Here is an 11980-nt window from a genome sequence, read left to right as displayed (position 1 = left end):
CTACAAACTAGGGGAGATAGAGATAGCAATGGCATCCTGTGTGTCATAGGACCATCTTGATTTTGTAAGTTTCTTAACTCTAAAAATAGGATCATGATTTTAAAATGTGAAATATATGGTACAGGCATGCAAAATTGCACAAGCAGTTGAAGTAATGACCTTGTGATGGAATACAGTGGAGTAACAATATACATACCAGATCGTTTATTTGTATAATAGCTGGTAACAGCGACAAGAGCACTGAAAGCAATTTTTATGCCTTTTTCAATATTTTTTTTAAAAGATAAATGGGAAATTATAGTTTTGTTTTCAACTAAATAAATACTGTGCTATTAAAAAACATTTTCACTCCCATGCTGATTTTTGATTCTAGAATAGAGTTCAGAATTGCAGTTAATCAGGAAAGGAGGCAAGAAAGCAGTCTTGCTTTTGTAGGAAAATGGAAGGAGGAAGGTTAAGATGAGAGTTTCCCTCAGTCTGCATACAGAGAGAAATTAATAGACTAAAAGGAGAAAGAAGAGTTGAAGACTCACTTCTGTTTTAAATACTGATCTGAAAAGAGGATAGGAATAAACATACTGACTGAATTTAAAGGCAAAGCTCATCTACCTTTCTTAAAAGCAGAACTTTGTTTAAAGCAGAAGTTTCCGTGCTTGATGCTCTTCAGCTTCAGCACAGCAGCAGGATTTCTGAGCAAACTGAGGGCAAGACTTTCACAGTTCTGACATAGCTCAATGGTTTTAAATCATGAGTTGCTTGGGAAAGGGTTTTATGTGTCTTTCATCAAGTAACAACCCAGAACAGGGTAGAAGTTCTGACTGTTGTGTGTAAACATCTATATCAAACAATGCTTGGATGGTAGCGAAATGACAGGCCAGTGAAATGAGGCAAAGTCCCGCTAGCTTGGATGAAAAGACATCGTAATCGAGATTTGTTTCAAGAGGCTGTGAACAGACACTGCAGCCAGTGACTCCTGTGAGTGTCGAGCTGAGCTGGTGCTTTGTTTTCAAAGTGCCCACGATCGTAAGTAGATTGAAATGTCCTCTGCTGGCACGGCACGGAAAACTGTCAGCTGGCCTTGGAGGGAGTTTTGGCAGCAAAGCTACTTCATGGCTAGGAGCATGCTGGTGAATCTTGTTTGAACTTACGGGTCAATTTACTATGGTCTGGACAAATTCATTTTTGGAATAAAATGCTTCTAAAAATACATACTACCTATCCTAATTTTAGCCAGAAAATTCACATCTAACTTTCCACTCTTTTCATGCAGTATTAATTAGTGAACATAGGAAGAAATACCAGAAGTTAGAACTTGAAATAATTCTTAATAGGACAATTTGAATCTGTAGAGAATTCAATTACATGTAAAATCTGTGTAAAGAACTAAAGTGTTACCACTTTGAAAGTATTTCTCATGTCCTCAACTGTCAATTTGTGTTTTACTTTCTCTCTCAGGAATTTGCTGTCTTGCATTTGAGCAAACCTTGTGCTCACAATGTTCTTGCTTTCTGTGCTTTTTTTATTTTTGTGTTTGGTTTTTTTTAATTGAGAAAATATGTATTTTGCTTTGTTTTGTCTCAGAGCACCATAAACCCAGTTGACGCAGTCTATCAGCCCAGTCCTTTGGAGCAGTCGGTGATCAGCACGATGCCTTCCCAGGCGGTTATGCCTCCAGGTATGGTGTCCAGGAGGAACCTCAGTAGAAATATTCCTGAGCAGAGCAGGGTGAAAGTGCAGTCTAGATGGAGGGGCTGCGTGATGGCTGGTGGCTCCTGTGTCACATCCGCAGTACGGGTGTGTGCCGGTAAATAAATCTGCCTGTAGTTCTGTGGATAAGCTGATATATTTAATTTGTTCTCAATTACTTACTTGCGTTTATAAAATAAATAAACTGTAATTTTCAGAAAAGACAAATGCTTTCTAGCTATAAATGTGTTTTTTTTAAATCCCATCTTTGCTTAATAATAAAAAAGAGCTAGATAGAAAAACATGTTTCTGTTATCGTTGTCTGAATGACCTTTATAGAAAAAAATTTCATTTTGAAGGTGAGGTGAAATAATACGGAATCTCTTTCCCAACCAAAGTATAGTTGCCATATTTAAATGTGAATTTTGAGTTTAATGTATCAAAATATCCTCTAGAACCTTCTCAGTTGTGCAAGTCAGAGCAGCGACCCTCATCTTTGCCAGTGGGACCTGTAGTTGCATCACTTGGAAATCAGACTCCAACACCAAATAGTACAGGTACAGTTCTGTGTAACTGCCTTATTGAAGTTCCAGAAACAAAAGTTGAATCTGTGCCGTCTGTAACCTAGCGTAGGTGAGCTATTAAGGCAGCAGTTTATTGGTCTACCTCTTGCTTTTAATTAATCTTCATTTCAGTGTTGTGTTTATTGTTCCGCTCTTTCTCCCACGCCATGTATACGTGATGCATAGGAGTATAACGAGCTTGCTTCCTGCTCTCCATCACTACAATCTTGCAGTAGTCAGCACGAGAACTTTGCAGTTAACACGTGGTGTGTGGCCTGCGTGTTCTGTAATTTATTGATTCGCTCCTCTCTCCCTTAAATAATAACTTTTGGAAACTGCAACGGATGCTTTGAAGCAAAAGTTGCTATAATATATATGAAGTTGCTATAACTTTGTTGTTTACATTTCCTATAATGTTTGTAAGTTTTGTAATGGGATAGATTGTGGAATCTTTGTCTTGAGAGAGATTTAAAACCTGACTAGATATGATCTTGAACAAACTGGTCTGATTTTGAAGTTATCTGGGCCTTGTCTAGGGAGTAGACCAGATGACTTCCAGAGACCCCTTCTAACATAAATCATACTATACAAGTTTTAAGTACTGTTGTTTTGCCTTTAATCAACAACTTTGGGAAGACATGTCCTTATACTTTTGTGCTGTGTTCTTGGTTTTCCTTGTGACCTTGCTTTTGTTATCTGTTAAATGCAACTCGGTATGAACCTGAGAAATTATTGCTTCTAACTTTGTAGGTGTTGCTTCTAACTTTGTTGAATGTGCTTTAGTCTCTATTGATTTGAACAATCCTACTCGTGAGTTAAACTGGTGGGTTTTGAAGGAATTTGTTTTCATTAAGTCTGCAATTTTTAATGCTCCACAGGAAGTGGGCAGTCAGCACCCAGCAGCAGTCTCACCTCTCCAAGCCATGTCAACCTGTCTCCAAATACAGTCCCAGATTTTTCTTACTCGAGCAGTGAGGATGAGTTCTATGATGCTGATGAATTCTATCAGAGCAGTTCTTCCCCAAAGCGATGTATGGAGTAAGTAGCTGAAAGCGTGCAGCACTTTGTGTGCCCTCAGGTACCTATGGTGACAAAAGGCTGACGGAGACCAAACTTGGGAAGCCACCAGCTCCGAGAGAGGCTGAGACCATGCCGTGTTGCACGGGTGTTTGTTGCAGCCTGTGGAAAATTGCCAACTCCCTCTCGCATTTACTAAAAGAAATTTTTTAAGTTGACTGCCTTTCCCCAAAATTTCTATTTACGCTTCTTCTTTATTAATAGGAAAATTAATTTTAAGAGATGCTACACATCTCAAAGGGGAATTATTCAGCTGCTTTATGCCTTCAGGTGGTGTTATCTGGGTCTGCAGGCTTTCCCATTTGGTCCGCTGCAGTCCCTTTTAAGGTTTCTGTGAGTTAGTGTACAGCATGTATGTTATTGGCTGTCAGTAAACTCCTTGTCTGTGTGTATCAAATTACAAGAATTTGGTCTGAATTAGTCCATTGTGAATTGTGAGAATTTATTACTCTTCTTTAGTTCTTCAGGGTCTGCTGCAGTCCTGACTCGGAGCAGCACGGGAAGCAGCCTGAAACGTCCCGATACCACAGAGTCCCTCAATTCTTCCCTGTCTAATGGGACAAATGATGCTGGTAAGTGGACTGCGTCGGCTTCCAGTAAGGAGCTCTTGATTGTTAATCTCAGTGTAAACTGTCAATGTATGTGCAATCATATATATATGCACACATACATATATATATGACAAGGTACTTACAGAAGATTACTGAATTGTAGGATTAAAAACCCTTCGATTTATAAATAAGACCTTTCTGACATCTCTCTATATATGCTAATTGAATACAGTCTATCTTTGAGGGTGTAGAGAAAAACAAAAAGAACTTGATCTTTTCAGATCTCTTTGATCCTCCTGATGATCGAGACGATGATGGAGAAGGAGAATCGGTGGAAGAACACAAGAGTGTTATTATGCATCTGTTGTCACAAGTTAGATTAGGAATGGATCTAACAAAGGTAAACTTGCTGATTGTTCATGGGGAAGGGAGGAAGAGTAAACCTTGAATTTTGTGTAAAACAGTACAATGTTAAAGTAATAATTGAACTGTGTATTTGTTCTAAGAGCTAGTTAAGCTGTAGTCTCTTCAGCATGGTATTTTTTTTAATTGGAGTCGTTACTGGGAGGGGAAAAATGAATGCAGTATAAATACATCCAACTGCTAAAATCTGTTTGGGCAAACAGCTTGCTATGGAAAGTAGCTGTTTGTTCTCTCTGAACCTGATTGTTGGTGTGCCGGTAAAGCTGTGAGGAGAGGAATGCTGTATGCAGCAGTAATGCTTTTCCGTGCTGTAGTAAGGTTTCTTCTGTCTTTAGCTTCCTAGAACAAAGATCTACAAAATCCCAGTGCATGGTGACATTCAATAAGACAAAATAAGGGGGAGAATTAAGCATATAATGAAACTCTTTGCTTAATTGGGATCTTGCTGAGTAATTTGTGTATTTTAAAATGCTACATGTAAGTCTGGCTAGTGAAGAGTTGGATTTTTGGTGAATGTGATTTGTGTTGGTGTCTGTCTTAAGGTTGAAAGAACAGCACTCTGAAGGTGTTGATCTTTCTAGCCAGCCTGGTTAAATTTAAACAAGTAATACCAAACTGGAAAAGAGCAGGAGAAATCAATCCTATCATTAGTTTCCTGACTAACTGTCCATTCTGGAACTCACAATAGAAAACAAAAAGATAAAACTTTTCTGGAGAAATAGCTGGCAGCTCGCAAACTATGGAAGGCTCTGGCCATTCCGAATAGGGATTGATCCAAAATGTGTCTGTTCAGGGAACTCCTGGAATAGTTGAAAATTACTGATCTCAGGTTAAGGTGCCAAGAAGCACCATGAGGATCTTGTCTGCATCACTTTGAAGTCAACAACAGCGACTGGTGCTGCCGTCAGCACTGGTCTGTGCCCCACGGGAGCAGACAGCAGATCCAGGAGAATGGACCCTGCAGGTGCTGTTGGGGAAGAAAAGTGGCAGGAAAGAGATCAGCCCTCATCGTGATGAAAAGGCACAAAAGAGGATGTGACTACACGGAATGAGATTTTGAGTATAACTGAAAATTGACAGTGTACATGTAGATGAAATTAAATAATCAGTGTTACTCTAAATAAGAAGAGCTTTTGATAAGCGCAGCCGGGTAGCTGGATAAGCTCTAAGTGGGACTAGAATCTATGTCAGTCGAGACAGTTCCTCTTAAATCTTTGGTTTTATAGAAGATGCCAACTGACCTGCATATGTCAGAACTCATTGGTAAGTTGGAGAGCACAGGCAGCTCACAGGCACATGCAGCCGGGGCTGCTCTGTGTGCTATTTACAGTTGGTACGGAGAAAGCTGTCACGCAGAATTTTAAAGGGTCTTAATCTCTAAGACTTGTTTTTCTTCAACCAGGTGGTTCTTCCAACTTTTATCCTGGAGCGAAGATCACTGTTGGAAATGTATGCTGACTTTTTTGCGCATCCAGACTTATTTGTCAGGTATTTGATTTTTAAAATTGAGTGTTAACTTCTTCTGATATTGTTTATGGCCCTTGTGGTCAGCCAGAAGTAAGTTGGTAGTTTTGAAGGGTATTGCATGGGTTCTGATATAAACTTGAAAAATAGTCAAAGTAGTCCAACTTCTAGTTGTAAAACAACCAAACATCCAAAAAGCTTCCTTGTATTTGAAGTATCTGCTTACATTTAATTTTGCCTGTCTCTCTTTTGGCCCCTGTAGCATCAGTGACCAGAAGGATCCAAAAGAACGAATGGTTCAAGTAGTTAAATGGTACCTCTCAGCTTTTCATGCAGGAAGAAAAGGGTCAGTTGCTAAAAAGCCTTACAATCCCATTTTGGGAGAGATCTTCCGATGTCATTGGGTATTACCAGGCTCTGAAGGTGAAGACGATATGGTTAGTTTCTTGTGGTATGTTTTTTTGGTCCCTAGAATGCATGTGAGTAATTCCCAAAGCTGTATTCATTTGCTGACTGAAATAGCTTGCGCTGTGCTTTAAGTTCCCCCCTGCTCCTTCCTCCTTTCCTTTGGACAGAAGTTAAACAACTTGCATAACAAAATTGGAGCTGTTGGGTTTTAAGTACCATTAGGCATGTTGAAAATGTTCTTTTTTTTCCTGCACTGCTTCATAGCACTGGGCGTGAATTCCTTTCTTTCGATTGTTCTTATTTTAACTTTTTTTTAATAATTTCTCTTAAACCCTTGTGTTTTTAACAGTGGGGCTTCTTTTCCTTACTTACAACCTAGAAACCAGTGCAGTTTCTCCAGCATATTTAATTCTCCTTTTAAAATTTTTTTGTAAACTTCTGACGTTTGGTTTCTGAGTGCAGATAGTATTTTAGTTGTACATCTGTGTCTGGCCACTGCTCTTCTTTTTGTACTTTACTGGAGTGTGGCTGGTGAAGGACACGGTTAGAGCAGTGCTACTCGCATCATCTGAAATCATCCACCAGTCTCTGAGTGTTTTCGTGATTGCCCAAGTTTCAGTGATACTCAAGGATTAAGTTGATGATGCCCCCTTGATCTTGGAGAAAAGCTCTAGCACTTGCAGTGCAGTCTAATGTGGGGTTGTTCTTGGCTAGTTTTTTTTCTTTTTTCTTTTTTTAGCCCCTCATTTAGGCTTCTCACTGTGGGAAGCTGCAAACGGGGATGTGGGTGGGAAGTGCTGTTGTGAGATACTTCACGTAACCTCAGTGTAGCTTCTCCCGCCATCCCTGCCCCCAGTTAGCTTGCTCAAATCTTTCTCTTGCTTCTGAGGTGAATGTCTGCACTCCTGTCTGCTGACACAAAGACTGTGCTTCCATTGCTTCTCGTGAGGAATTACACTTTTCATGATTTGCCATGGGAAATTAATGTTGGGTTATGGTTTTGCGATATGTATAGTCTGATTGTTATCCATATGCATATCAGACTTTATCAGAAGCAAAAATCAAAGCTATTTCTGCCATATTTCTAATTAGTTAATAAGAAATTGGGTGGATTTAAATATGACTTTGTAATTGGGTTTATACACAACTCTTCCAGTTTAACTCTTGTATTTGAGGCATCTCCCCAAATACATTCTTACTTAAGAGAGCAGAAGCCACTCGTTCTTCAGAAAGCATCGTAGTTTCAGGAGGAAGTTATTCCCCATCAAATTAGCAAACTGACAAGTAGGTTAAAGTCACTGCAGCATATTTTTAGAAGCTTTTAAACACGGAAGCAACTTCTCTTGGAAGCAGCCGGTGTTCTGTAAACACGGTCAATGATGAAAATCCTCTCTGCTGTCGTGCAGGAGCCGGTTTCAGAAGGACCAGTCCCTTGGGTCAGTAAAAGCAGCGTAACGTTTGTGGCAGAGCAGGTCTCTCATCATCCTCCAAGTAAGTAGTCTGTAACTTTGCTAATAGAGACGGCCTCTGGATAGGAGCAATAGTAAAGTCAGCTCCTGGATTAAATCTTAGTTTTACATTTTCCCTCCAAAATTAAAAGCTGAATGTTATTTCTATCAACTGTTTCTGTGAGAAACAAATTGCAAACTCTGTTGCCACCTAAGAGGCGCTTTGAGATACTTCCTGATGGGTGAATTTGGAAATAATAGTATTGATGTCTTGTGCTGCCACTTTTAATACCTGTTTCTTCAGTTTCAGCATTTTACGCAGAGTGTTTTAGCAAGAGGATACAGTTCAATGCTCACATATGGACCAAGTCAAAGTTCTTAGGAATGTCTATTGGGGTTCATAACATAGGGCAAGGTATGTGTGTGTCACTTTAACTACAGAAGGTAAATTGATGTTCTACAGCTAGAATTTTTGCAGAAACTATTTAAAGTTGCCCTATTAAACGTAAGGAATGTTTGATTTTATGTAATTTGAGCTTATGCATCTAGGAATCAGCGATTCCTTATGCACACCTTGTGTGCTGAAACCATTTTAGGGCCCAGTTTTTCACGTAAACGTAACTCTCCCTGCCTTCTCTGGAAGCTGGGCTTTCTCAGCAGCTAAATAAAGCTCTTCCTATCTCCTTTTTATCTCGTGGTTTTAGTGAATTACTTCAGGAGACCATTATGAAAAGTTTTGTAGAGTTTTTGCTGGAGGCTTTTAAAATCTGTTTTTATTTTCCTTTGCCAGGGTGTGTCACATGCCTAGATCATGATGAACACTATATTTTGACCTTTCCTAATGGTTATGGAAGGCAAGTAAATGCTCGAATTATTTTCATTTTTAATGCCTTCTAATATTTCATGCTAAATATTTATCAGTTAAAAGGTTATAAATATATACGATCATTTATAATTGCAGGTCTATTCTCACTGTGCCATGGATAGAACTTGGTGGAGAATGCAGTATTAATTGCTCAAAGACAGGTTATAACGCTTCCATTGTCTTCCACACAAAACCATTTTATGGAGGAAAGAAGCACAGAATTACAGCTGAAATTTTGTAAGTAGGCTTCTTCAGTTAATCTTGTTTTATCTCTACTTAAATGCTGACAGGTTTTTTTTTTCCAAAACAATCAGGAGTGTAAAGGACTATTGCAGCTCCACCCAGTAACTCAGCTCATGATTACCTACCACGGGCTGGCATTTTATAGCCAGGATTTGTGAGAGGAAACCCACGTAGGCTTGCACCTTACTTTGTCCTGCTCTGAAACATTCTCAGCTGATTACCAAAAGGAACTTAAATTTTCACTCCTGAATTATCCAAAAATGTCTTATCATTACCTCTCCTGAAAATAAAAAAAAATAAAATCAAGCCTGGCCATACTGCTCCTCACAGAGAGGCAGTTAAAGCTCTGAAGCTGCCCTTCACACATTTATTTATACCTGTGGGTTGGTGGGTGTTGGTTTGACCCTGGGCCTGTGCCCAGAGTGGAGAATTCAGTGGAAATTCTCATCTCTGGAGATCAGCTGTAAGGTCAGTCAGTGATCCTGACAAAACTGAGGCCCATCGCTGGGTCTTAAATCACTTCTTGACACACATTGACAGTTGTGAACCGGAATTTGTGTTTCTCAGTAATCTGGGGAAGAAGCTTTGAGTTTGTGAAACCTTTTTAGGCTTGAACTCGCCACTCTAAATCTGTTTTAAAAGCCTGTAACTGGTTTCAGATAGAGTCCTAAAGCAAGGCCTGCCTTGCCCTGGAGCACTTCCTTTGAAGGTTTATGCTGTTGAACTAATTAATGCAAAATTTCTCACCTGTGAGCAGAACCCTGATCTTTTCTGTATTGTGGTGGGCATTTAAGGGCTGGTAGAAAACAGACTGCATGGCGACTAGCCTAAAGTTTTGATCCTTTGGGGTCTTTCAGTTGCTGTAATAAAACTGAGAAATGACTGGTTTTTTTTTTCTATTTAGTTCTCCGAACGACAAGAAACCCTTCTGCTCAATTGAAGGCGAATGGAATGGTGTCATGTATGCAAAATACACAACAGGGGTAAAGCAACTTGTATTTCCCCCCCCCCCCTTCTGATCAGAAATGGAAGATTGTGCTTAAAAAGTTTTTTTTGGTGGGTTTGTTTGGGGTTTTTGAAACAAACATTAATAGTTGGAAACTCCTGTGAGGCTGCCCAAAAGATCACAAGAATGCTGATTTCAGCATAGAAGTCCTGAATTTACTTTGTTAATCTATTCTTAATGTAACCTGATTTTTATAGCAAGAACAGAATCTAAAGAATGATAGTTTTGCATGTATTTCTCAACAGCCAGTGTATTGCAGTGGGATCATATACAAATTTTAAGCCATGACAGAGAACTGATTTTTATTTTGTTAAAATCTCACTTTCTAGGAGAATGCTGTTTTTATAGATACCAAGAAAATGCCTACAATTAAGAAGAAGGTAAGGAAACTGGAGGACCAAGACGACTTTGAGTCTCGCTGGTAAGAACTTCAGTAAAATGGACAAATTAACACTTTTTTTTTTTTCCAGTCAGACACTCAGGTTTGCAGGATGTGCTCTGCCTTAGCCTTTGCCTGCAGGCCAGAGCCAAGGCACAAGCCTTTGGGGTTTTAAGGGGGAAGAGGAGACCTTTACTTCTCGGTCACATCCTCATGGCAACCAAATGTTGCAGGGAGGTCCAGTGAGCTTCCCTACAGCTCCCTCACTCCTGGCAACAGACAGTGCAGTTTTGGTTTAATATATTCCTGTTTTATCTTTTTCCCTTTTGATAAGTGACCTTAATTCAAACAAATATCAGTGACTAATAGCCAGTAAGATGTTTCTAAACCTCATAGCACCTTGCTTCCATAAAGCTGTCTCCATTTAAATTTCTTTTTGAAGCTTATGGAAAGATGTAACCTACAACTTAAAAATTAGAGACATCGACGCAGCCACAGCTGCGAAGCATGCGCTTGAAGAAAGACAAAGAGCTGAAGCCAGAGCCAGAAAGGAGAACGAGACCTCATGGGAAACAAGGGTGAGCTTTATTTGAACAGCGTAAATGCCCTCTAACCTGTAGCATTTGTTCCTTTCCAGCTGCGTCATAAAAAGCTTACCTCTGCTTATGCCCTTTTTTCCCTAGTTATTCCATGAAGATGGAGAATGCTGGGTTTACGACGAGCCGCTATTGAAACGACTTGCTGCCAGTAAACATTAAGAGGGTTACAAACCCAGAAAACATTCAAGCCTTGGCTTAGCAAAGTTTACATCTGATACCAAGAGAGTCATCAGTTAGCACGTATGTACCGTGTGGAGAACCTGACCCCTCCAACAACAGTGGTTCCTATCTCAGGGATACTGGACTTACTGATGCAGAAAAGCAATTAAATGAAACAAGAAACGTCTTGGCTGTGCAGTAACTTATCTCGGACTGCGCTATGCTGGTAGTGTATTCAGGCCTCAGAGGCTGCTGGAGCCCCATTACTGATGCTCTAGAGCATGGAGAACCCGGGCCGTGAAGCAGATACACGCTGTATAACCACTGTGAAGGCCACGGCCTTGGTATCAGTTGCATAATATTCCTGGGTCCTACATAGTTAAAAAAAACAAGAAACAAAACGCAAGACGTCATATAAATCTAGCTACTGTTTGCAATGTGTAAATATGAAGATACCTTTGATGGGACAATTTGTTAGAAAAATGCTACGTAAATGTTACCTTCCACCTGTACGATAATCAAATCTTTTGGCATTTCAGTGTCTTGCCCAAAATAACTTTGTTATTTTGAGATTAAAATGTAACCATAGATACTTCTACTCAGTGCATCTTAAAGCTTCATAAAATAGATTTTTCAAACTTCTCTTATGGACTTTTTATTTATTTCACAATAAACCTTTGCAGCAAGACTGTTTTATTTCAGCTGAGTGATGGTCAGTTGTTTTATGTGAACTGTATTAGTTTTGTTGGTTTTTTTCTCACTGGAATCCTTGCAGATAAACCAGCTTCCCGAAGTAGTTAATGAACTAGCACACGGAGCAGAATTCGCAGCACCAACAGTAGAATGTTCCTGGACTCCACATCCAGCACTTCAGGAATCTGCATTTTTGTGCTTTTGCTTGAAGTTAAATAATAAGTAAGTAGCTAGAAGTAGCAATTAAACTATTTTTCCTTCCACAGTAAAAAAATAGCTTTGATTTGATCTCAGTTTTGCCCATACAAAAACCCACACAAAACCAAAACCAACAAAACCAAAACACATCAGTGTGAGACTGAGGCCTCAGGTGTGGGGGTGTTTTTGTTTGTTTTTCTCCCCCGCTCCCGCTGACT

At 39.6% G+C, this 11980-nt stretch overlaps 1 protein-coding gene across 1 annotated transcript in view; it reads left to right on the top strand.

Moving 5' to 3' along the window:
- Positions 1-11055, top strand: part of OSBPL9 (oxysterol binding protein-like 9) — a gene marked incomplete at its 5' end in the record, with an annotated part of 12427 nt that extends 1372 nt beyond the window's left edge. The window contains 15 exons of the mRNA XM_009875605.1: positions 1582-1675; positions 2142-2243; positions 3128-3287; positions 3786-3898; positions 4159-4277; positions 5703-5788; positions 6027-6201; positions 7579-7663; positions 7925-8035; positions 8411-8474; positions 8582-8722; positions 9633-9711; positions 10064-10155; positions 10556-10691; positions 10797-11055. Coding sequence (XP_009873907.1) covers positions 1582-1675; positions 2142-2243; positions 3128-3287; positions 3786-3898; positions 4159-4277; positions 5703-5788; positions 6027-6201; positions 7579-7663; positions 7925-8035; positions 8411-8474; positions 8582-8722; positions 9633-9711; positions 10064-10155; positions 10556-10691; positions 10797-10871 — 1632 coding nt within the window. The remainder of the gene's footprint in view (positions 1-1581; positions 1676-2141; positions 2244-3127; positions 3288-3785; positions 3899-4158; positions 4278-5702; positions 5789-6026; positions 6202-7578; positions 7664-7924; positions 8036-8410; positions 8475-8581; positions 8723-9632; positions 9712-10063; positions 10156-10555; positions 10692-10796) is intronic.
- Positions 11056-11980: the final 925 nt, after the last annotated feature.

The sequence above is a fragment of the Apaloderma vittatum genome, unplaced genomic scaffold (assembly GCF_000703405.1).
Source record: "Apaloderma vittatum isolate BGI_N311 unplaced genomic scaffold, ASM70340v1 scaffold18898, whole genome shotgun sequence".
NCBI lineage: Eukaryota > Metazoa > Chordata > Aves > Trogoniformes > Trogonidae > Apaloderma > Apaloderma vittatum.
The sequence above is the reverse complement of the archived record's forward strand: the minus strand, read 5'-3'. Positions and strand labels throughout refer to the sequence as shown.